General features: G+C 35.7%; 1 protein-coding gene across 3 annotated transcripts in view; it reads left to right on the forward strand.

Annotated features, from left to right (window-relative positions):
- Nucleotides 1–27,364, forward strand: part of BNC2 (basonuclin zinc finger protein 2) — a gene marked incomplete at its 3' end in the record, with an annotated part of 284,054 nt that overhangs the window by 123,277 nt on the left and 133,413 nt on the right. For all 3 annotated transcript variants that reach the window (XM_084238936.1, XM_084238935.1, XM_084238934.1), the window contains one exon: nt 10,355–10,457. In XM_084238936.1, coding sequence (XP_084095062.1) covers nt 10,355–10,457 — 103 coding nt within the window. The remainder of the gene's footprint in view (nt 1–10,354; nt 10,458–27,364) is intronic.

Here is a 27,364-nt window from a genome sequence, read left to right on the forward strand (position 1 = left end):
CCTTTTAAATTTGAGAAAACCGTCTTTTAGAAAAAAAGGATAACATTGCATTTGTGTTTTTAAAAAATGTATTACCTGAGAGGTTTTACTTGAAAAATTCCAGTGACTCTAGTTAGTGGTAAAATCAAGATGTGCCTTTAGTGATTTATATGAAGCTCTAATGATGCCAGCCCTGGTCTTAGTACAGATCCCTGGAGACTCTGTGACCTAAAATAAATAACATAGAAGAGGGCATGTAGACTGTTCATCATATCATCATTATTATTATTTGTAAGAGGTATGATTCCTTGAGCAAAGAAGCATATTCTTTCATAATCAGGCATAATTATGATGCACAATTGTTCCTACAATGGAAGCTAGTAAATGTTTGTTGAGTTGTGCTACTAATGGGCAATCCCAAGATAGGTAGAAGTAAGATGATGTAAAATAAACCGAGTGTTCTTGGGAATACCTTGGCTCATTTATTTTCCGATTTGGCCTTTCCTAATGTAACCATTTAAAGGCTCTGTGGTAAGCTGTTCCAAGTCCTGATCCCTGTCTAAAATGGATCACTTTTTTTTTGTTTGTTTTGTATAAAATCGTGGTATAAATGTTAACTGCTTACTTAGCAGTTTTCCTATCTTTCCAAGTTGATTAAACCTTTACCAACACCTCTGCCTTCATGTGTAGTTTCTTCCGCATCTTCTATTCCATCTTAAACTCCTATTGGAACTGAAAAAATGTCTGAGGAAATCTCACTGTGGAGGGAGGGTAGCAGAGGGGATTATTCAGCTCCCTGTCTCTTGTACACAGGCAGTGTGGACAAAAGCCCTGGATTACTAGCTATGGCCATTTAAGGACATCTCAGAACCTTATTTTCTACTGTTTGAAAAATCTCTAATTTCAGGGATTTTGAAGATTAAATATGAGGATGTATTTGAAGTATTAAGCAAGCTTCATAGCACTGCACAAATGTGGCATATTATCGGTCTCACCCGGTCTTACCCAGGCTTCCTCAATTGGCCTGGGTAATTGGACTTGTCATTTGAAATAGTTCTTTCTAAAATGCAACAGCTTGTCTCCCTTGTTGCTTCACTGGAGTAAATTCTTTTCACAAACCCAGAGAAGAGTAAATTTAGTTAAAAGGTCACCTACCTTACTGATAAATGGATTGATTACTGTGCTTTGGCATTTGAAAGAACGTGGCTGACTCCTTTTATAGAAGATAAAGATTTGCAGGGACTCCTTGCTGTCTGGGAAGAAGAGGCATCATCGACTAGGAAGATGTCTTTACACTTGGCACAACTTGGGACAAGGCGTGGGTTACTCCTGCACCTCTCTGCCTGGTCACCAAGGTGTGGAATCATCATGCAAATTGTTCTTCCCAGCACTGAAGCTGCTTCTGAAATAACAGAACTTAGGGTTTATCTGGTCTCTTTGCCTAATGAGAATTTCTTTGTAAAGTGCTTAAAGGTTTGTAAGTCTTCTTGCATCTCATTGTAAATCTCTTCCTTATTAATGTCTTCCCTATCATCTTATATTAGTAATTGTTTTCATGAATGCCACAGAGAAATGTAATCACATTACCACCTTTCAAATTGCATTAGTGAAAATGAATAAAATATATATCAATGGAATACAAAATTGCTGATTCAACATTAAGGTGAAATGAGTATTGCTTAGTTAGCATTCATATGATATCAGAGGTGCCTTGGCTTTTTATATAAAATTATATGTTCTGGTAAATATACATGGAATTTAGTTGAAATGTGATTATTTTTACAGTGAACTAACTCATACTTTCAATTAGATGATGGGTATATTCATGGAAGGAATATTTCCCTTCTAGTTATGTTATCACAGCTGCCTGAGTAGTGTGTGAAATTTGTAAGCACATAGGCAATAAGTGGAATATGTTAATTGTTAACTGTTAGGTAAGAAAATGAAATGTTTCTATCCAAATTGAAATGACATTTCATTTCCTGTTTCTCTAATATTACTAATTGCCAAACAAAATAGCTTGTATTACCATAGGCCTAATTTAATTGGAGAAAAAAAAGTAACACATCATTCCAAAGCCTGCAGATGCTTTGATGCCATAGAAGCATGGGCATTTTCCTTATATAATTGGCTATATCCTGCTGTTGATTTTTGCTCTGAACTCCTAAATTATTTAAATGGGGTCTTCCTCATGTCGATTGATAGTAGGTTGTGGTCATAGGTAATGAGTACAGGCGCCCATGTATGTGAAAATTTATGTGCCTCTGTGTATGTCCTTTTCTCCCTTTTTGAATTTATATATTCACATATAGTCATAGAAACATTCACACTCATGTATAAACATCTACTCAAAAGTTTATAGTTTCCCTTCTTTGCCCCCTCTAGCCAAACAAAATTCATTTCTTGACTTTTGATGAAGTAACTTTTTCATCACAGTAAATTAAGGAAGTTACTTGCTATTATATATGACAATTCACTGTTGTCAGTTTTTGGCAAATTTAGTATGTTGATATTAGTAAATTTAGTATGTTCATATTAGCTTGAGCATTGTAATTTAGAGACTCCCCTCCCACACACATAATTTGTTAAATAATGATAGAAAAATGGCAGTGGTTTTAAATAAATGTCAGTTTTAAAATGGTTAAATTAGATTTTAATATTTTTAAAGTAAAAGGGGTTTTCAAATTTAAGCTGCAGTGAAATTGTTTTTCTTTTTTTCATTTGCCTTCTGTATGTCCTCTCATTTATCATTTGTATATTGAAGACCTACTGGGTTAAAAATGGGTATTAGTCTTCTTATGTCTCCTAGGGGAAAAATATCCTATGAATTAACTGATTTAACAACACTAAGAAAATTAGGTAATTCGGTGGGTTCTGGTCTCCTCCATTTTAAAGAGTTTTATGGAGATACAGTTCACGTAATATACATTCAAACATTCCATTCAATGCATACAATTCAGAGGGTTTTTAGTATATTTACAGTAATAAGCAACCATCAACACAGTCATTTTTGGAATATTTTCATCACCTTAGAGAGAAACCACTACCTACTATATACTATCTTTAAAGATTTCTGTGTTCTGAACATTTCATATGAATGGGCTCTCATAACGTGGTCTTTGTGACTGACTTATTTCACTTAGTGTAATGTTTTCTAGGTCCAAACATGTCATAGCATATATCAGTAGTTCATGCTTTCTTATGGCCAAGTAATATTCTACTATATGGAGTATACCATATTTTATTTTCTATTCATTCAAAAATGTTCATTCATTCATGCTGTTCATTCAGAATGAGGCTTAAAATCTCCTGCTTTTAACAGTAATGGTGTTCAAAAGATCTCCTTTTCCCAACCTCTCCCTTTCAATTGCTATGGATGTGTTTATTGTGAAGATGATATATTTCCCTGGTCAGTAATTTCATTCTCATGGAGCTTAATGTTTAACCATATATGAGTTACCCTGCTTTTCATCATGACCATAAAGTCCACTGTGGACCCTCATAATGAATCTGGACTGACCATTGTTTTCTAATCTCTTAACTAAGTCACAGGAGCTAATTGTTGAAAAAATACCAAGAGATTTCAGAGTACAACAAAATTATCATTTTTATCCAATTGTTCTTCATATGACATTAAAAACACAAATTTCAAGGAACCTTTTATTGAAGGGTTAATTAATGTTTTGATTTCTGATGTTTTGATTCTCTTACCACCAAATAGATAATGTATTTTTGCTATAATTTCCCATGATGGGAAGTTTGGAATAGATTTTGTCGAGCAAACAGAATAGCTCATTGTTTCTCATTTGCTCTTATTACTATTGAATAGTGACAGTTACATGCATCTCGACACTCTTGTGGGCCCTTAACTTTTACAATATGCTTTATAATCACTGGTAATCACTTGTGAAATCTGTGAGTGTGCCCATTCAAACTCAAATTTATGTTTCTTTCTGTAAACACAAAAAATGTACATGCCTTGGGCCTCCCTGGTGGCAAAAAGGGGTTAAGCAATGCACTATGAAGCAGTCCGCAACCTTTGCAGCATGAGTTCGATCCCCAGCCTGCCAGGGAGCAACCCACATGACTTGCCCGCTGCTCTCCTCAGCAGTGTATTTTGGTCACTCTGCCTGTTCCATTCCCCACTCTGTCTCTGGTGAATCCTGTCACCCCCCAAATCTCTGGCCTATATCCCAGTTCTTGTATGCATAAATAAATAAATCTTAAAAAAATTAAAAAAAATACATGCCTAAATAAAAGTATTGCTCATATATTGTCTCCTAGTCAGACTTAGATCAGACTCTTTTGGTGATTGTAAGACTTGGTAAAGCTATTTAAAACCATGAGTGTTTTGGTCAGTGTTCTAAGTCTAGCCAACTCATACATTCTTGTCTTGTTTTGACACCTAGTTGCAAAGCCCTATAGCAAAAAAAAAAAAAAAAAAAAAAACCAAAAACTTGTTTCCTGAATTACTATCATGTGACTTCTTCAGAATCTTTGTCACAATGCTTGACTTATTGCTTTGGATTCTTTTTTTTTTTTTTTAAGATTTATTTTTATTTATACAAGAGCCAGAGTATTTATTTATACAGGCCAGAGTCGCAGGAGGGTGAGAGGATTCACCAGAGACAGAGTGGGGAGCAGAACAGGCAGATTGACTAAAACACGTTGCTGAGGGGAGCAGCAGGCAAGATAGGAGAGGTCTGCTGTGCCATGTGGGTTGCTCCCTGGCCTGCCAGGAATCGAACCAATGCTACAGAGGCTGCAGACAGCTTCACAGCACAGCACTCAACCCTCTGCGCCACCGGGGAGGCCCTGCTTTGGATTCTTATAAGCAAGACGTGAAGAGATGTGTGTGGAAGTCCTCTTCATCTCATCTATCTCTTAGGTCATGTACATGAGCACAAGTGCAATTTCTTCATCCATGAGACTTGATAGTTGTTTTTTTTTTTATAATTATCACAGTGTATTCTGTGATAATTTTGGAATAATTATCTTCCAGATTCATTACACATAATTTTATGTTTCAGGTTTTCATTTATTTTTTAAGATAGAAGTCTATAAAGGACAGTTGTCCTATTCAATCAAAAGGCTCATTTCACTTTTGACACCATGCCTATCTTTCCTCTGGGACTTGTGTGTATGCTTGGAGATGAGAAACATATGCAGTAATGAATTAATAAGAGTTAATTATAACATGGACTGAGTTATGCCCTCATGGAGGTTTGGCCACTTTTACATATTTATAATATGTGAGCCCAAGGTAGAAAATAAAATGTATTAGGAAATTTTTTTCTTATTAAAAATGAAAAAAGGTGAACCTTGTCACTGGTAATCATCATAGCCAATTAATTTACACACCTAGATCGTGCCACCTAACTATACATAGAAACTAGGAGGACTAAATAAATACTATATTAATGATTACTTATAGCCATAACAGAGTTCATTATTAGAGTGAGGTTTGGAACTCAAGTAGAATACTTTCAAATGTTCTCTTGTGTAATATTCAAATATAAGTGTTACTAACTGAACCTGCTTTCTTTGATATACTTTTGAACATGGGTATTTATAATTAATGTTTTTTCATTGTATATTTTCTTCTTTTTTCTATGGGAAATGCAAATAACTTGATTAATAATTGGAAATTTGCGTCATCACTTAAGAACCATGTTAACATCCATATAAACATTTTTGGATCCCAGCATTAAAACAGAAACAATGATTTGCTATGAATTATGTGGCATCATGTATGTCAAAATATGTATTTGTTCATTTATTTAAGATTCAGTTGTGTCAAGCATTCCACAAAGTGCTGGAAAAACAGTACTGTGGGAAGACTTGTAAGGGAAAAATAATTCAAATATAATGTGTGGAAAGCATCTTGAGGTCATAAATGGTTTTCATTTATTGAGCCTTTGCTATTGTTAAGGCACAATGGTATATGCTTTATTTTCATTATGGCATTTAAGGCTTTTGCTGTGATGTTTTTACAGTTGAGGAAAGGGACTCAGAATCGTGCTTCATGCCTGTTTGACCACCTATCCTTTGCCAGTATGTGCACTGTAAGCCCAACAGCTATATCACCCTGCCCTCATAGAGATTAAATTCTAGAGGGGAAGAAAGACAGATGGTAATAAAATAATAGCACAGATGTATAATATAATATTTAGAGATAATTGATTAAAGATAAGTAAATATAATTATAGATAAATATAATATTCTCAACTGTGTTTCATGACAGAAAAGGTTCTTGTGAAATAGAACTAATGGAGAAAATGCTTTGATAAGTTGCTGAGAGCAACTGCTTGGGGGATAAAAGTAAAATTTGAGTTGAAATCTGAGATAGGCGCAGGAGTTAACGATACACAGTAGGGCCTGTGCCTCATGACTGCCTAACAGTGAATGGGATTATAACTCAAGATTGCTGATCAGTTGGGGTGGAGGCTTACACAGACCTGGGTCTGATTTCTTTCACTTTATTGTTTGCTGACTTAAGGCAAGGCACTTAGTTATCTCTATCTCAGTTTCCCTGTTTGTGAAGTATAAGCAATAATAGTACCAACTTCTTGGTATTTTCTGAGGATTAAGAGAGATAATGTTTGTAAATATTTAGCAGACTTTCTGGAAAATGACAAATATCCAGTAAATCTAAGTGATATTAATAACAGTAGGGGTCAGCTTGTGGTTACACGTAAATACTACATTTGGTAGAAGAAAAGATTACAGGTATAAAAAAGGGAGAGGTGGTGCTTCTGAAACCTGTTTTACAGGCTTCATTCTCTTGTTAGAGTTTGTCCTCTAAACCCACTGCCTGCTAACTGACTGTGAAGTCCTTGAGCATAGAACTCTGCCATCCATTTCCTGCCATTAACACAGAACCTGGCTCCAAATTGATGGTTTTTGCAGTGATGATGTTTGAAGTAGAAGGGAATGAAATTGCCAAATTAAAGAATGAAGAGCTGACCATGGGAAACATTTGCATTACTCTCTCCATTTACAGTGGAGAGAGTAAGAAATTGCTGCCAGAAAAACTAAGATAGTTGGTTTCCACAGCCCAAGAATGAAGAAGTTAGTTCCTTCAAATTGCATTGAGGTCTGAGAAGACAAAGGGACTACAGAAAGAGACCAGTTGTGAGGAAAACATTCCTCTTGAAGAAAGCAGTTTCAGGAACGTGTGGGGCAGAATCCAGATTGCAAATTTAAAATGTAGTTGGTGGTCAGAAGGTAGAAACCAATGGGTATCACATGCAAGGGTATTGATTGCAAGAAATCCATGGTACAGGTAAGCAGAAGGAATAAATTACAGGCTTAAGAAAAATCATTGTTACTGGGAATACTGATTGCGTAGGAACTGAGGGATGAGTTACAGGGCAGGGTCCTGGAAGAACGGAGGACTTGATACCCCTAGCTAATGAGACTTGCTTAGGGAGATCTGCATATATGTAAGTGGGAACAGTCTAACTAAACTGTCTGCTCTTTTACTGGTTTCCCTTTTCTGCTACTTCATGATCATTTCTGAATATCCTCTAGTGCAGAGTGTCCAGCAGTGTGCGGGAGGCTCTCATGTCAGCTGCATGGAGGAAGAGTTAATGTGCTCACAAAAATGAAAGCTTGTCCATTTTTACTCTTCCCAACTGTTTCCTTGTAAAGCATGTACATTTTTGAGGCCTAACTGGCTTTGATAGTTTTATGATAATTTATTTTTTTAAGTGTGGGTGAGTTGGCAAGTGATCACATTGGTTCTATTTTGTTGTGAATAAATAGTATGTCAAAGTTTTATACCATTTCAAAAAATGTTATTTAGAATAAAACTTCCTTTGAAGCTACAATAGTCTCTTACTCAAAATATTTATTTAGACCATATTGTTTAAATAGATATATAATTCCCTTAAGGAGCAAATGTATTCTATATAAGTCTGACTTTAAAACAAATAGACCTTCTGGAATTCATAGAAATACAAAATGGATATTCCAGTGTTTTAAGTGTTTATATACAAAGAAGTTGAGATGTTCCAATGTTTGTATGTATAGGTACAAAAAGAGTATAATTCATAAAAAAGAATGATGATCTGAAAAGTTTAGTTTCCAAATGTGTATTATGTTAAAGTTATAGAAGAGAAGAAAATATTTGAATCATTAACTATTTGATAGTAAGTGAATGAGTGATTCAGCTAATGAATAAATATGCATTTAATAAAGCAAATCTACATCTCTTAATTGTTCTGATCCTGGATATAGTTTTTACTCAATAAGTGTGCTTTAAACATGATGCAAAATTATTTTTGTAAAATTATCAAAAACATTAACGATTGAATATATGTATGTCTCTTATGATAGAGTATAGAGTATAACCATTTATTGCTAACGTGGCTGTAATATCTGAATTTACAATTGGATAGTTTGTAAAGTAACTTGTATTGAGTAGATACACTGCCCTTTAAAAACTGTTGTGTTTTGTTTTGGGTTTTTCTGATCATGAGCAACTAAATTGTGAGTTCATTAACACATTTCCTTTTGTGTTCTTATTTCTTAAATCACGTATAGCAGAGTTTTACAACCTCTCACTATGTAATCAGATAGTTTACATTGGAAGAGGCACTCTGAAATATTAGGCAGGCTATGCAATTGAGTATTTCCCGAGTGGTAATAGAGCAGCAAAGTTAGGATAGAAGTGTAGTCAGAAAGTTTACATCAGAAGTTAGTTCTGATGTTGAGGACTACAACATCAGAAGCCAAATTGGGACCTATAGATTTAATGTTTATTAATGAAAGAGACATATTTTAAACTTACCTGATCCAAAGCATTGGGAACAGCAAAAGCTCATTCAGTCTTACTCTGTGTAAATGGAATTTGACCCAACTGTGTTAACATTATCTAAAATACTGTCTGTTACAAGTATGTTACAGATGAAACGGTTTACATAAAAATCCAAATGGTTCCAGGAATAAGCATCTGGAGCTGTGTGAATGTAACTTTCAGGCATAGAATTGCAGTTTCAGGTAGCCCCATACCTCTTCTGTCACCCCAACCCCCAAATCAGTAATCACTGATTGCATCTAAAGCTGTAGAGAGATCTTTTCCTGGCAGTTCAGATAGTTACAGTAGATTGTTAATCTGTGAATGATTGGACGAAATCCCTTCTGCCTTCAGAATTTCCATGCAAATTAGAACTAAATGTCTGAGATAAATTTATTAACTGTAGTTTAGGAGCATAGGGTAGCTTCAGCACAATGCGTTAGCATAGGTTTTTATCCATAAAAAGTTGCACTTCATTTATGATAATTTCCCATGGATTCACTTTATAATATAAACTGGTAAGATGACTTTTCAAAGAAATGAAAGATTTTTTGAGTGTATTTTTTCAGAAGATATAGTTGGATTGTTCCAGATACAAAATGTTCACATAAATGACTTTTCCTATGCTATGTCTGATCTTAAGAAAATATTTATTTACTTATATCACCATTAAAATAAAAGGAGAGTTGGGGCCTCCCCGGTGGCGCAGCGGTTGAACGCTGGGTTGCGAAGCTGCCCGCAGCCTCTGCAGCGCTGGTTCGATCTCCGGTCACTGGGCGAGGGTCCCACATGGCGCGCAGACCTCTCCTGCCGCCCGCTGCTCCCCTCAGCAGTGTACTTCCTCACTCTGCCTGTTCTACTCTCTGCTCTGGCTCTGGTGAATTCTCTCGCCCTCCTGGGCCTCTGACTGTGTCCAGTGCTTGTATGAATAAATAAATATTTAAAAAAAAATAAAAGGAGAGTTGTTTTGCATTTTTCAAATACAGATGGAATTGAAATCAGTATATCAAAGGGAGAAAAACAACGAATTGAAAAATAATATCAGAAGTGTGGTGGGCCAATGGGAGTGTCTTTCTGAATGATCAGAAAGATCAACAAACATTTAAGTGAAAGATCAACAAAACATTTAAGTGAAACTCAGTAGAAGAAAGTAATATTCTAATAATTATATTTTATAAGTCATTTTACTTTCACAAACATTTCACTTCAGCATTATTGTATTGGAGTGTATACTTTTTGCATTATTGCCTAGGGGAGGCACTTAACTGGAATGTACCATAAAGTCAATTTTTTTTCTCTTTTGAATCTCTAGGTGTTGCAAGTCCACCAGCATCTTGTAAAATATACAGTCTGTTATTCTTCTCACTTTACATTTGTAATTTAAAGGTTATGTATGAATGACATGTGTCATTCTATCGGTGAATGAGCTTTGTTTTCTTAAACATGTTGGTAAGAAATTTCCATGTTAAATCAACATAAAACACTTAAAAATAGAAATGGGTGTTATTTATTAGGATGGTAAAGAGAAACAATACTCGGAAGAAATGCTGATCCTCTTTTCCTCCTGTCTTTCAGGCCATCCGCTGCACACTGGTGAACTGCACGTGTGAGTGTTTTCAGCCGGGGAAGATTAACTTGAGGACTTGCGATCAGTGTAAACATGGCTGGGTGGCACACGGTGAGGAAAATCTGGACTTTCCCCCTGTTCTTGTTATGTTCATGTGAATGTGCCTATTTTTTTAGAGTGCTCACTGGTCTGGAGAAGAGAGGGGTCAGCTGTGCTGCTAGTGTTCCCATTTAGCCCACAGCTCTCAAATAGCATATTCTCAGCTCCCAGAGGTAAAGCAAGACCAGCAGCTCCCAGCAAGAGGACAAGATGTTTATAGGACAGTTGGGCTGCAGGGTTCTGACTGAACATAGCAGCAACCAGTAAGCACCAGGCCTGATGAAAACCTAAATATACCACAGTTTGCCTTTCAGGGAAGCCGACAAATGTTCTTTGCTGAGGAGGGCACCGTGACTGCTCACCCTTGTCCTCTGCACTAGTGTTGAGTTTATCCCATATGTTAAATTCTGTGTGTATAAGATGGGTAAGAGAGTGAACAGGAACATTATTTGATTAGTATCTGAAAACCAAACATATGTACCCCCTTTCAGTGTGCATTGTGATTGGAGAAGTAGCCAGAGCCAGTCGAGTGTGAGCTCTGTAGTGGGTGTTGGGGGTGGAGGTGACCTAGGTGAAGGCTGGAAGTGTTGAGACATTTTGCCAGATGCACAGAGCTGTGCCATCCATGTGCCTTAGTTGAACATTTAGCATGTTCTTTTATATGATTTGTTTTTTATACATTTAGACAAAAGGAGACTTGAAAATGAGCAGAGGTATTTTCTTCAGATCCTAGACTGTAGAATTTTAAAAGATAGGTAATGTTTACAAAAGAAATCCTGGCTTGAATTTTTTTTGACAGCCTGGGATATTGGCTCTTAAGTGGACATATTCTTCATTCCCAAGAAGTGCCAAATATCCAGTGGGCTGTATTTTTATAAATGTCATGTTATTCTAGCAACATCTGAGGTAACATCACAGGACCATGTCTTGAAATGCTTTTAATTTATCATGTACCTTGCTTGTTAGGGCGTGTATATTGGCATTCCAGGGACATTACAGCTATGCTTCTGTGAGAGAGAAACTAGAGGTCAATGTGGCATAGTCTGGAAGGAGTGTACCTGGCAGACACAGCCACGAGCCTTCGGTGCCTCTAGGGATGAAACTCTTCCCTGCCTTGCTGACAAGGCCAAAACCTGTGACAACCCTCAGTCCAGTTTTGAACAGTAGATAAGCTGTTACCTTTGCAACCTATGGATATAGGTATATTCTGTAATTTCTTCTCTTTCGTTAGTAGTTTGCTAAGGCTGCCATAATAAAATGCCTCAGACTGGATGACTTGAACATTAGATATTTATTTTTTCATACTTTTGGAAAAGTCCAAACGCAGGGTGAAATCAACCTTGAGGACTTCTCTTCCTTGCTTGCCAATAACTTCCCTTTCATAGTATCCTCAGATGGTCTTTCCTTTGTGGCTGTGCTTCCTGATGTCTCTGGGCATTCATATTTCCTCTTTTTTACAAGGACATCAGTCAGACTGGTTTAGAGCCCACCCCCTAATGGCCTCATTTTAACTTAATTACCTCCTTCAAGGCCCTATTTCCAAATGCAGTCACATTCTTACTTAGCGGGTATTAAAATTTCAATGTAGACATTGGGGTGAGGGGAGACACAGTTCAGTCCCTAATACTTCCCAAATGTTCTTCTTTCTCTGAATAAGTATTGGCTTTGCTAGGTAACAGGTCCAGAGCCTAAGTTCTAAGACCACCGAGAACCATGGATGTCAAGTAGGGGGTCAAATCAAAGCTGTGCAACTTCAGTGGCCTATAACACAACATCTTTGATCTCCATTTTTTTCCTACAATACAGGTCTAATAATACCTATCTTGCAGGATTATTATGAGAATTAAAATAAAATAAATGATGCCTTTAAAATAAGTAATACATGTTAAAAATAACACTCTGAACAATGGATGAACAAAGAAGGGGGTCAGTCATTCAACAAAGAACTTTTCATTTATTCATTCTCTGATTTTTTTCCAAAAGCATCTTGTGTTAGCATCATCTATCTAAGGTAGTCTTGCTAGCATAAAAGTTTACTGTGTCACCAGTTTGTTTTATTTATCCAGCTTCCACGTGCATATTACATTAGTAGCGTAATGGGAGGAAAAAGCAATATTTCTTCCCTCTGGAACAACATAAATTATTGCTGGCCAGTGGTTGTTTCTAAGGTTTTCTGAAGGATGTGATATTTCACCTAACTTGAATAAGGTATTTCTGTTACATCAGACTGCTTTTCCTACTGTTAACCAAAAATTCAGTGTTTCTGGAATATTAATTTTGGATTTTTCAGATCTACATTTCCTTCATGACCATTATCAACTTGACCTTAGTTTTCCCCAAAAATGGGGCATATCTATATACAACTGAAAATATATACACACAGATAAATTCATTCTTCCTCCATTTATTAGCATAGATATGACAGTGAGGGCTTCTAACTCTTTGTTGGCATTGAGACATGATCACCCAAACTTTCTGTCCTTAACATTTCAACCAATTGTTTCAAAGAAACCCCAAAATCATGTCTCCAATTATTTCTGCTTAGAGTTGAAATACAGCATTAGTGCAATGTCCTATGTGTAGGACAAGGAAGCAGTGACTACTTTTTTATGTGTAATTTTTTTCCCCCAGTGAATGTAAATGGGATAGCAAGAAGCCTACCAAGATATATCTTACACACAGAGTTGTTTTGTTGTGGCATTGAACACACTTCCTGTGTTACTATACTGTAGAAAATATTTTTTTAAATATTTTTAAAAAATCAACCAAATGCTAAAATCAGGTGTTTGCTACAAAAAAAAGAACTCTTAGAAATTTGTTGGTCTCTTTTGAGTATTTTTCTTTCTGTATCTCTTCTGTTAAAAGGATCTTTAGTTTCTTCATAAGATGTGTTAGATTTCATAGGTCATTATATATCCTACATGTACATATACACACTTACGTCATTGCCTTACAGATTGCTTCTTAATCCTGTTCGAATTGTTGACATTAGCTGCTTGACAAAAATGTTTTAAAAATCTAAAGAGAATTTGTATTTAATTTGTCGTTCTAAGCTCCTAGAGTTTGAAATTACTTTCTGGGTTGTGGAGTTATCTACACATTATTTCCTTGAAATCTTTCGCACCATTGAGATAATGGGGGAGAGGGTGTGGGTTGGAAGTGGAGAACTAAACTGTTAGTTAAACACTGTTAGTATTTTCCACTGAATCAATAAAGGATTTCCTGCCCTTCCCCCCCCCCAGTAATTTCAGATCTTCTACTTTTATAGTAGAAATCAGGATTTTACTGAATTTAATTTTATTTAAAGCAAGATTATTTGGATACAAAATGTGCAAAAATTATAGTGTATAATAACTTAGTAGGCTGGAAGTAGTCCAGTGTTTTACATTTTTTCATATTTCTGTTCAGAGCCCTAGGATAAAGAACTCCAGCGTACTGCCACTATATATATATATATATATATATATATATATATCCATATATCTATTTATCTCCTTAGTCTGCCTTTCCTTCACTCACCTGAAATAACCAGTGAGTACTAAAAAAATTTTTTTCAAGTTTTGTGTCTGGCTCAAAGTCTCAAAATTAGATATTAGGACAAGAGCAATAGTAGCGATAGTTTCTTTACTGGTTACATATTTTTGGTTGTTAAAAAATTCAGTTTGTTTTTATTTTGATCCTTCCCAATATATAGGAATAGTAATTCTATCATTCACATATTTGAGGCTTCAGCCAAAGACTCTATATAGTATTAAAAATTAGCAAAGTACTACTGGTAAATACCCAGTAGTGGGTATAGGTGGAGGAGTGGAGAAGAGTCTCTCTACTCATTCCTGTCTTTGGAAGAATCTATGCTTCTAATGAAAAGTGTTGCCAGTTGTTGCCTTTGCAAAAAAAAACTAGAGGCATGGTTTTAAAGCTGGAGAACAATTGTACTAAACTGCTTTTATTATTTATTATTTCCCAATTAATTTTAATGTCCATAGTCTAGAGGAAGATTATTTCTAAACCATTAAATTAAGTAGTAAATTTTTTGATGTAAACCATAATTTAAATTATAGGATTATAGGAAATACTTTATGACCATTCGAGACAACTGGAAATTTAATTTTTTTATGATGAGGGTATATTTGTCTTATGTATTTGATAAATGAGAACAGATTTTAGACAGGTAATTTACTTAGATTTTTTTTTCCTTTACTAGATTAGTAAATTTACTGGTGATGAAGCCCATTGTAAAAGGTACCTTAAAAAAATTCCATGGCTTCTTGGTATGTTTAGTAAGCATCTGGCAAGGATATGAGGCTTGATGAATAAAAAATATATTACATAGCTTAATGAACCCCACAGCAGCTTTCACAGCACAAATTATTTTCTTTATAGAATACTTTGACATTAAACCAAAGGGATGTGCCATTCCAACAAGCTGCGTGAGTGCTGGAATTTTCATTCATTTCCCAGCAATCTGAATTAACACTAGTGTTATTTCCTTTGGCTGAGGTCTTCCTGTGAGAATGCTTATTGCATTGGTATTCTTGAAAGCTTTTCTCTATTATATTTTATAAATGTGATTTCTCTTTACTACTTGCAGTTAATTCAAGGAAAAGATAGTCCCAAGTTATTACTTTTAATTATTGCTCATCAAGCCAACTGCTTTCCTGCCTGTATCCAAACTATTCAGATTTCTGAAATGTAAATAGCTTGACTTGCATCATCGATGAATAGTTATTAAATATACATCATATGTGAAGTATCATGCCAGATTTCCTTCAGCTCTTTATTTCTATGTCACAGGAAATGGTGAGCAGTATAACGTTAATTTAATGCCAAATACCAGCTTTATGGTTTAATGTACTGTAAGGTTTAATATTCATATAATCCATTAATTTCAAGCCTTTCTTTTTTGTAATTCACTAGAAATAATTTTTCTCTTTTTCCCCCTAGCATCATGGAATTTGAATTCTCAACTCCTTATGTGCTATATCTGATCAGAGTAGTGGTAGTTATAGAGATTCTCATCCAAATGGAAAATATAGGATATCTCATTTAGTTAGAATTTCAGGTAAACAATGATTTTTTTCTTTTTTTAGTAAAATCAGGTACCATGCAAATTTAACTGAGTGTCCCATATTTTACTTGATAAATCTGGCAAGTGTACACCTAAGAGAAAATTCTAGTAAGACTTAATTTGCATAATTAAGTCCTAAACTCGGGCCATTGGTTCTACATTTAGAATTACAATATTTCAGTATTCTGTTTATAAATTCCTCAAATTTGCTGGCAGCCTGGTACTTTATAAGGACTAAAACAGGGCAGATCAAAACCAGTAGTTTTTCATTTTATCCCTTGAAAGGTCACATGTCTCTATTATTTGTCCTAGCCTCTGTTCTTCCTGTGAATTGTCTAAACATCTGTGAAAGTAGTTTATCCCCACTGTTAACTCTGTAACATTCTCTGGGACTTGAGTCCAAAGCCAGTATAACTAAAGTAGTAGTAATCTTTGCTTCTTCATCCTCTTTTCTTCCTGTCTTCTTCCCTTCCTACTCAGAGAAAATTCCTCTATCATAAGCAGTAAAGCATGCGATTTCAATGACATCATGCACCTTCTGAGTAACTGAACAGCAGTTTCATATGATAATTTATACATTTGTCAAGATTGAGAGGAGGGTGAATAAAAATGGAATTTCCCCTGACAAAGGAAGGCAATACTCCCAGATGTTAAAATAGCAAAAAGTGATGGCCTTCAGTTTACTAACATAGAGCTAATTCCAAAAATCAGGGACTTTTGGTTAGGGAGAGAATTGTTGCAGGGGTTTCTTTAGGATTTGGTGAAAAATATAAGAAAGGCGCAAACTTGATTCTTCAGCATGGGGAAGTAAATGTAGATTGCTCAGTGGCAAAATGAGAACTTGATCTTTTGGGAAGAGGTAGGTGGTTGGCACTTTAGGACTTTGCTTAGAAACATGTGGATTGAAGCACCACAAGTGCTTTTCCCTGCAAGTGCTGGTTCAAAAAAGATGGAAAGCTCTTCCAGAGTGTGATACTGAAATTCCCTGTACCTACCTGCTAAATTCTCTTTTAGTTAAGGAAATCAGTTTTCAGCTGCCTCCTACCTATGGTGAGGCATCTGGATCCTGGTCTCTCTATGAACAAAGTCCTTGAACATTTCTCCACTTATTTTGATTTTAGAGAGCAAAAACAAGGCCGTTTTCCTGCCTGGCACAGGAGTCTTTTTTGCTTGACCTGAGGGCATGGTGCCCTCTTCTGCTTCTCTCCTTTACTCCCTGATCACTGCAGATAAGCTTTAAGGGAGGACATCCTTACAGATGTAAAGGTTTGGTGCTTTGATTAATGGTATTAACTATATTCTTCTTTTGTCCCTGAGCTGCTTATTTTGATTTGTTTCTCAGCCTGCCCACCTTTGGGATGGTGCTTTGAACTCCCTAAAGCTTTTTTTTTAATCACAGCACAAAGAATGCCTCCCGTCAAAGTCCTGGGCTTGCTGCCTGTTAGCTCCTCAGGTTGTTTTTGTTTTTGTTTTTGTTTTCTGGCTGAACTTTGTTCAGGTGGAACATAAGGGGAGTCTCGTAAAATTCTGGTCTCTAAAGAGTACACACATACACAATGTTTATTTGCTGCTAAGGGATTTCTAGGGAAGACCTGGAGATTGAAACATACAGTACTGACCTCCTGAGTATGAGGGAACTTCAGGAACACAAATGGGAGAAAATACTTAAAAGTAAGTAAAGAGTGCAGCTCTGTTACGGTTCACATCCTGCTGCTACCACCTACTATCAGTAGAACCTTAGCCAAGTTTTTACATAATCTGTTTTCTCATCTGGGAAATATGGATAATGACAGCATCTAGCTTACAGGTTTCTTCCTAGGATTAAATGAGATAACCCTCTTAATAAAGGTTAGTTGTTATTATTACTAAACTCTTTCAAAAGTAAAACTTTAACTTTGAGGATAAGGACAACATGTTTTAGCACAATTTAATGGTTGAAAGTTAGGTGTGGCTAGGACAGTAGTCAAATCCCATCTCAGCCTTTCCTTCGTAAACTCCACTTCTTTTATCTGTAAATTCAAATAATAATGTACCTAAATATCACCTTGAAGAACTGAAGAGTTTTAATGAAAGATCAGGCGTAATATTATATTTTCTCGACCCTCAGTAAAACTGCAGGTAGGAAGGTGATGGTGTGAGCTGCTTTCTCCTTCCAGGGAAGGCTTTCTTCAGTGCCCAGTGTCAGGGTTTAAGCCATTAAGTTTTTTGGTATTCCCTTAGGTGAATTTATTTTCCATAACAAATCCAGCATAGTTCCATACCTTTTATTTCCCTTAAAATGTCATTTAAGCCCTTATTTTGTTTATTTTTCTCTTTATTTATTTTTTACATCATTGTTCATTTTTTCTTAAAGATTTATTTATTTATGCATACAGGAACTGGGGTACAGACCAGAGGTGGGGGGGCAGGTGAGAGGATTCGCCAGATCAGAGTGGGCAACAGAACAGGCAGACTTACTGAAATACACTGCTGAGGGGAGCGGTGGGCGAGGCAGGAGAGGTCTGCTGCATCATGTGGGTCACCTCCAGGCAGGCTGGGGAATCGAACTTATGCTGCAGTGGCTGGCAATAACTTGATAGTGCTGTCTTTAACCCCTGCACCACCAGGGAGGCCCCCATCATTGTTCATTTTTAAGGAATATTTGCTCCCCCGCTCAGGTGTATTCCCCATAGAATTTCCTTCACAAATACACCTGTGCACCATAATAACAATACAAAACACAACAAAACAAAAGCAGACAATTATAAATCAGAGACATCCTGCAGGGAAGGAGGAGGGAGAGGGATCAAAGAGAAGGAGGGAGGAGCAGAGGGGACTATGGTGATAAACCCTTATTTTAACAGAAAGTTGGAAACACTTTTCCCAAAAGTCACACTTGAAACTCACAAATCAGTTGAAATGAGTATAGGAATAGTTATCTGTTGTAGAAGGTAACCCTAAAACTTAACTTTGAGTTAAGGCTGCTTTTACCTATTTTTGCAACTGTATTCTTGCATGTGAAGTGCTTTGATGGGCTAACCATTTTATCATTTTATTGCACTTTATTACATCATAAATTTTTATATCTTACTAACGATCCTACAGGAAGCTTAATTGTTTATAGGAGCATCTTAATTAACTGGAGTTCACCAGGTTAAACATAACACAAATTGAAGGGGCTATAAATGAAATAGATTCAACTCTTGTCATCTTATTTAGGAGGCATTGTTCGTTCAGATAAATTAAGTCATTCTGCTGGATCCAATATACCTCAGCAATATCATATGAACATCTCAACCATTCTTCCTTTTCTATTTTGTTATCAGTGATGACTTCCAAGCATGGGCATGCACCCCTCCCCTCCCCCTTTATTGAAGTGTGAAATCATTGGATGGGATGAATGTGGTGGTTCAGAAAAATTCTGACTTGTATTCTGGGAAGCATAATATGTTGTTTATGCATCCCATTTCTTACCAGGTCTTGCAGTCTAAGAGGGTAGATGTTTCTAAGTCTTCAAAATCTTCTTGTGTTAATCTGTTACTAGCTGGATAGACTCATAGGCAGTATCTGTAATGGGCCCCCATAATAGGGTCCGTGTCCCCTTCGAGCTACTCTTGGTAGAAATCCTTACTTTAGCTTCCTGAGCATTTTAGCAGTTTCTGTGGACCCTGATCCCACCACTAGCTTGGAAGCTCAGGAAGAGCACCAGTGCTGATACCTACTCAAGCATCTCCCACATGAGAGCATGAAACAGAGATTTATGGGAACTCTTCAGGGTTATCTAAGTCTCTAATTCCTAATCCCCAGTTTCTTTTCCAGCAACCTCTTCCTCTTTTCAGTGGTGAACACAGCTTGCAAACACCTTGCCTTTAGTCCCATTTCTGCATTTCTCTTTTCCAGCCCTCACTCTATTTTCGCCTTTGCTGTTTCCCTCTGTGTCTGCAGACAACAAAACAAGTGAAAGGTAGGTGGGAGGTTTTAGTAGCCTAACTAACAGGAAGTAAATTTTAGAGAAGTTAAATTTGTTTGATCATGAACAGATGTTGGCATTTTTCTTTTATTCAGAGGGATACAGTCTTGAGTGAAATATCTTCCACTTTTATTTAGTAGTTCTTTAATATTCCCTTGCCTGCAAAAAATCTGAGGGTAAGAATTTCTCCTCTCCCCCCTTTTGGCTATTCATGTTTTCCAGTATCAGTAAAAATGAAAAAAAACAAATCAACCTCGAACATAAAAGAAAACACCTGTTTGGCTTGGAGAAATTGGCCAGGGAGGTCTTTTTCCTGACAAGCCAAAAGCGACCATCACAGGGCCCCTTATTAAAAAAAAAGTCATTTTTTTCTCTTTATTTCATGTGAGCATTGGCAGAAACTCTGACAAGCAGTTCTTCATATTTTATTATGTTCTTGTCTGCAGAATCTCTGTCAGGCAAAAACCTTGTCAGCGGAAAACCTGTCGTAGGATCAGAGGAGACAAAAACAGGTGTCACACAGGCAGTCAAAACTGAAGGAAAAAAAAGATTAGGCTAAAGAGAGAGAGGCAGACAATTACATTAATGCCATTGCTTTTATCTTATAGATGTGTGTTATTATCTCGGGGTGCTGAGTGCGCAATTGCCTCAAAGAAAAGTAGACAGGAGACAAGGGGAAACTTGATAGTTATTAACTGAAGAGGCAGTGTGTCAAAGCTGGATGGGGTTCAAAGTTTTGCAAAGGAAAAAAAGTGCAGGCAGCAAGCAACGGCTGTGTGATTCTGCTTTCGGCTACATACACCTAGTAGCAATCTAACATTTTCTACTTGGAAACAGATCATAGAGAGAAAAATTAATGAAAGATTTCATTTGGAGATTTTTGGGGTAACATTTATTCCATATGCATGTGACTGAATTATAATCCTGTCTCTCTTATAAAATCTTGCCACAATGTGAGACATGGTGAGGCTTGAAGACAGGCATTTGTCAGTTCAGCTGTGTTGTTTGGATATGTTTAAAACACCTATTATCAACACACTTTTAATTAAAAAAAGCTATTAAGAAGCCCTTTTACTAAGTGTGAACATCTGTACGTGCAAGCTGTAAATTAGGAGATCACATATGTGTGCCTCAGTCAGAGACTAAATGAACTTGGCAAGTGTTTTCTATTATTGGTTTTTAAATACACTAAAATATATAAAGGAAAAATGGCTACATCTTACGCTTGGATTTTTTTTTTTTATTGTATCTGTTGTACTGATTAATAGAACTTTTTTCCAAATTAGAAGTTAGGGTTGTTATCACTATCAAACTGGTAACCACAATTGAAAGAGCTAACCTTTTTATATCGCTTCTGTTTCTTTGTTCACATCACTTATGGAGACTTGACTTCTGAAAGTTTAGTCTCCGTTACATATTTGTAACAATAAAAAATTGTTTCATTTTGTCAATGGCCTATACGCTGAAAGATGTTTAGCCTTGTTGAGAACTCATATATGTCAATAACAACCAAATAGTAGGGAATAGAGGGATAACTTTTAGGTTTCCCTGTCTTTTTAATCATACATTAATATTTTTAACAGCAAAATCAGCAAGTATTGCTCTAGTCCTTAACATTTTCTGCTTATGCATCTAAAAACTGGTTCATTTAGTCTTTCCCAAAGACTGTCTTTTTAACCCTTTTTTAATGAGAAAATCTTTATATGGGGTCTTTTTATCCCACCAGTCAGGGGTGCAAAGCAGTTTGATACTTGATATATGCATTAGGCAAATCCAGCAATCTAGAAGAAAACACACATCAGTGTCAAAAGTGTGTGTGATAGCCCAGAGTTTTAAGGGATTATGGTAGGGGGAAAAAGAAAGATTGATTATAGATTTAAAATGAGATTTCAGGCTGATTTACTGTGAGAAGGAATGAAAAATACTTGTGACACAAAGGTGACATTCATATAAAAAAAAAGACTGAATATAATCATTTCTTTCTTTTAGATGTTTCCTACAGGATGCTAGCGTTTGTATCACTGCTCTCAGTTTCGAAATATTTCTTCACTACATCTGAAAGATTTTCGAGGACATGTTCTAAGATATGCTTTGCATTTACGATGTTTTCTTAGTGAAATTCTTACATAGGTATATGGTAATATAAGAAAATAAGTCTTTTAAGCTAATAAATTGGATGTAGGGTGATTATTTTCTACAGAAGAATTCATATTTTGTTCATTTAATAAAAGGACTTATATGGTCCATTCAAGTAGCATGTTTCAGTAGTTACATTTTACAATGGGTTATGCTTTTTAGTCAGCATATATTTAATTCATTGATCTATCAATTAAATAAAGGTTTGTGTAGTAGTCAACTTACCTAGCCTTGGTGACTAGATTGGGTAGAACAACAGCAATAATAATAATTATCCCCAAGCCTGGTTTCATCAAGTAGATTTAATTACCACATCTCTTCCTGGACTTACTGTCCAGTTTGTAAAATTTTTTTTTCTTTTCCCCTTCCCACCTTCTGATGGGAGTTGCATGAGGAAAGACATGCCTTCCAAAGTAGGCCATGTAAGAAAAAGGAAGGGAGAAGTTGTAAAACCTAGGACCTGTTTAATCTTCTAGCCAAGAGACCGAGCTTCTGAGTAACTGAGCGTTGACAGTCTACTTTCATGTGTGCTTCAGTGAGACTTTAATGATTTCCAAAGTCTGTTGTGAACACTTTATTATGCATAAGGCCACAGGGGGGGAAATGCCAATCAGTGTGAAATATTACCTATATAGTCTCAGGTGGAGCTCAAATTCTACCCTGAACTAATTGTGGGTGTTTGTGTGTGCATATCCACAGGCTCTCAAAGCCACATGTATGTCAACTAGGGCTAATTAAAATCATAGCATAGTTGCTGGGGGAGGTGGAAGGCTCATTGGAACTGCTTTTGTCACCCCTTGCCTCCCTACAGTCTAGAATCACATTCATAATGGATAGGGGTATTCATTTATTTATCCTTTATGTATTAAGGGACAAAAAATAACCAACAAGGAGCATTCATGTAAGGTATATATGTAATGTAATCAGGAGGCCTCAGTGCAGGTTTTTTCAACTTAAAAACACCAAGACATTATTTGTGCAGGAAAAGAAATAAATTCTTCATGTATAAGGGCTTGACAGTTTTTATCACCAGGCTTGGGTATCAATTCTTTGAGCTCATGATATTTCTTTTCTTCTTTGCTTAAAAAAAAAAAAAATTCTAGAAGCAAACCTTTCCTCTTCCTGGTATTAAATATCCTAATTAATTCAACCTTGACAGTTACAGTTAGAAAGTTGTGACTTAAATGGAACATGAGTTATTTTGTACTTAATTTGCTCCCAATTACCCAGTTCTTTACCCCAAAAGTTGTGAATAAAATGTGCAGATCTAAAAATATTACTTTAAGTCATAAGGAATTTTTCTTTTAATGCCGTCATTATCTATTTTCATAATTGATCCCATTCACAAAAGTGTTTTTAATATGTCATCATTGCCATGTATTAATGCTCTCCCCAAATGCTGCAGCTTTTATTAGGATCGGGCTTATAATCTACAGGTAGGTTAAGCCTTTGCTTTGCTCCTTTATTCTTTTGCCTGGTAATAGAGCTGAGTCTTCTAATGGGAAAGGATTGATGTTATAATGATTCCAAAGGGTCCCTTTATGATGAAATTCTAAATCCGCAAAATCCCATTAAACCTGTAGAAGTTCATGGACTAGCTACGTTGAAATGACATATTATATTGGGTATTGTGTGCATATTGAGAAGTATTATATAATTGGAAATTATTGGCTATATTAGCAAGACTGAAGAGCCACCCACCCTTATAAATTTAGAGCTTATGGCTTGGGTATTTGAAGTAAGAAAGAGAACAATATTGTGTTTATTAAGAATTAAAAATCTAATACCAAAATTATATCACTGTCAGTTTCATCTTCTTAGAGTAGTTGTGAAAAGAATTCCATAAAACAGCCTCTTAAAGGCACATGTTAAATGTAAGTCTATTGAAAATTAAAATAGTATTCTAGAACTCTGAACTACTAAAAGCCAACCACTTGATGCTGTTATAATTTGGAATGCTGGGGGATGTTGAAGCAGGAGACAGAGAGTTCTTAAAATAATTAGACTTGTGAATTAAGACTTACTTGGATTTCTCCCAAAATGAAAGAATAAATCTTCTTTAATGTTTTTCTTCCTACTTGTAAAATTGCTTCAAATTAGCATTGAAATTTTTAAAAAATATTCAGACAAGACTAGAAATTAGTAAAATAAAAGATTTCCTTTCAGATTTCTTTCATACAAATTTTTAATTGTTCTATTCTGTGAGGTAGGCTTTGAAAATTCACTCCACTCACCTCCTATTTTATTGAATGACTGTAAACTCCACACTACCGTGCCGTGCCTGAATAGCTATTAGATGGAACCTACTGGACATCAGGACCTGAAATATTCAAGCATATTCCTGTGAAAACCACCTAAGTCACTTGAATTTGGCTTTTAAAGAAAGTTATGTTTTTAAAAAAAGTTGTGGAAAACTAAGAACTATAAACTATCCCCGAGAGCCAATTTTCTAGGATCAGTGAAAAGCACTTTTATTCTCCTACACTAAGAAAAAAAAGTATCTGAATATGTTCTTATTTCTGTGACCTTCACAGAAAATATTAGGAGTGAAGTCTGTAGAATTACAGGTTTACATTTATTTTAATTTATTTGAAGGTTTGGGGAGTAATTCCTGTTATTAAAAATTGAAATAAAAAATAGTTATTCACATTTCATTTGATAGATGCAAGTTCTTTTAAAACCACCCCTCATTCACCTTCAGCACTATTTTATATATTTGAAAACTGAATTTTATAAAAGAATTACTTTTCCTCTAAGTTAACAAAATAGTTAAAAGTATATGTTACTTTACATTTATAACATATTTTGCATTACATTTTATAGTTATTTTACATTTACGTAACACACATATTAATGAACCACAAAAATTTTGCCAGTTGTCCTTATGGTGATTCTGTTCTTAACAGAAGTGAATTTTCTTCATACAAACTTATATGTCATTTTGGATCTTGTGGTTTAACTACTACCTTCCTCTGGAAAACTATCGATCCTGTCAAATTATTTATTGAAGTTGTATCCAGGCCTCTATTTCTTTGTTTTTATAGCTAGATAATTAGCAGTTTTATAGCTAGATAATTAAGCTTCGGTTTCTGGCATTTTTAAAAAATGCCGGGCAAATTATGTCCCTTCATTAGTTTATTCACAGCTTTAGAGCTGTTGTTGTGTGAGCTTTTTTTTTTTTTTCTTTTTTAAACTAGTCTCCAAATTGTGCAGTTAAAGGACTCTCCATTTATTTTTTCATTGTCCAGATAAAATTCTGCATACTACCAAAAGTAAGTTTATTTTTGTTCACTAGGCATTTTGCAGAAGAAAAATAACCGTTTGTTCGTAGATGCAATTCTTATCATCTTCCTGTGTGATTGTTCTCTGACACCTTTGCAAAGTGTATACTATCCCGTTTTTCTATAGCTATCAGACTATAAATCTAACATTGATCACATGCCTGGTGTTTATTGTGATCCAGTCTCTAACCGTGATATTAAGCTCACTTTGGTTAGCAATATTAGACTTCATACTGTTTTTACCTAGAAATCCATTGGATTCCCCATAATAATGCTTGAAGTGGTAGGAAAAGGATTACATTATGCAAAGTTTAATCTAAAATCCTACCTAGCTAGCTGCCCCACCTCCCTCTTTAAATTGACCTAATTACCTACCCACCCTGTTATAAAGGAGTGTAAAGCGCAAAGGAGAGATAGGGGAAAAGGGACATGGGTGAAATTAAGAGGGTAGCACAGTGGAATGATACTTTCAGCCCATCAGTGTGAATATGGTAATGGCCCTTTCCTATTTTAGGTACACAGAATTGTGTTCATCCATTCAGTAATAGGAGGGACACCCTCGAGTGGTTATGTTCAGATATGGTTGCTGCTTAACATCTAACTCTTGTAGTAAAATAGGCACATAAGTGACCCAGTAAATGGGCAACGTATTGTGAGCCCTATATGATTGACACATGCAAGTGCCATCATTGTTGAGACAGTTTCCTCTTAGATGAGGGCACCTCTTCAGGTTTCGTGGAAAAAGAAAGACCTTGAATTAAAGCTGGCAGAAAAAGATAGTCAAAAGGTAAATAAGGATGAGGAAAGGCACTTAGGAACAGTATTGAAAAGTAAAAAAATGAAGAAAAACTGAAAATGGTGCTCAGTAGATTACGGCTTCTGTCTCTAGTTTCATCTTGTGCAACTCTCTTGTTCATGTCCTAGCAGAACATGCGATACCCCACCCCAACCCCACTTAGATTATGTTCTCGTGTCACAAACCCAGTTTCTGTTTCTCTCTATTATTGTGTATTTGTAAAAATTCTGTTTTTCTTACTGTTTTTCTTAGAGTTCGTTAACTCTAAGGGGATGATAGTTTGTATATGTGTGTGTTATAGTGAAGAAGGATTCTTCACTAAATCTCTAAAACTTAGCAGAGAGTCTGAAAACATTCATTTAGTGATTAAATATTTAAGTGCTAGGCGTGTTTGAAAGACAAAGCTCACTTTGATTGAAACAGCATCCCCTCTAACAGAGTTATTAATAAGGGAGCGTAGTCTAAAATCTTTTGACCCAGAGTAAGGATTTTGTGTGTTGGAAGAGGGAGCAGGTTGTATTAGCCAGAGAGAAGAGAGATGGACCAGACCAGCCAGGAGTCTATTGCAGTAATGGAGTTATAAAAATCTGGTGTACTAAAGTGGCAAAAATGAAACCAGACAAGAGGGATTGATCCAGGAGAAACTGCAGTGGGAAAATTTACAGATATTAAGTAGAGATAATTTTGAAGGTTATTGCTAACCTTTTGTTTGGTTATTAAAAAAATACTAGGAATTTGTGTCTATAGTGTGACCAAAACAATATAAAATTACACATTAAAAAAAAAAAACTAGTTGCAATTTAATCCACATATGGATGTTATTTACCTTTGGGTAGTGGGATTATAGATGATTATCTTTTTACTTGCCTTTTTGTTGGTTTTAGATTTTTTCAGTGAGCATCTATGACATACTCAATTAGAAAAATAACCGAAAGGTTTTAAGCATTTTAGCCAAATTTCTCAGTTCTGCTTTCACAGAACGATCAAGTACATATTTGTAGTGGAGAGCATGGACCTTGGGGGACTCAGTTTCTAGAGTAGTATCGCCTGCATAGTGTAAAATAGTTGGATATCTTGAGGCAGATTATCATAGGTGGAGAGGCAAAACCTCTGGAATCTTGATCTTCTCTGAATCTCAGTTGATTTCCACTCCATATTTCTCAGGCTTGAAAATGTCAGTCATCCTGTATCATTGAATTACCTTCACTTCAAGCATCTGTTCATCTATTTTTTTTCCTGTGCATCTTGTTCTTGATTATGTTTCCTTTCATTTCTTCTTGAGTTAAGATAGTGGTTTTCAAGCTGACTGCATGCTTTCAATAGGAATTTGAAAATGAAGAGCCATCCTAATATTTTTGTATGCAAAGTAGCTTGCCAAAGTCATACAGCAAGTAGCTTATGGTCTGCTTTTCACAGGATTTATTACTAAAACAGCCTAGAATAAAAGGTGGAACTAATTCATTTGTTTACAATAAAAACTTGTTTCTCATTAATTAATGTTATACTATAAAGTATAACTTAATAAGGTTTTGATGAAGTGAGCAATATATTAAAGTCATAGAATTTGAAAAATGTGGTTCCATGCATGTTGACTTCAGGAACAAATGAGATGAGAGTCAAGTAGACGTATTATAAAAACATTTATTTTTCTAGTTCTCATGATCAAACCTTTTGTGTATTTAAGAAGAA

Source organism: Talpa europaea, assembly GCF_964194135.1.
Source record: "Talpa europaea genome assembly, chromosome: 7".
NCBI classification, from domain to species: domain Eukaryota; kingdom Metazoa; phylum Chordata; class Mammalia; order Eulipotyphla; family Talpidae; genus Talpa; species Talpa europaea.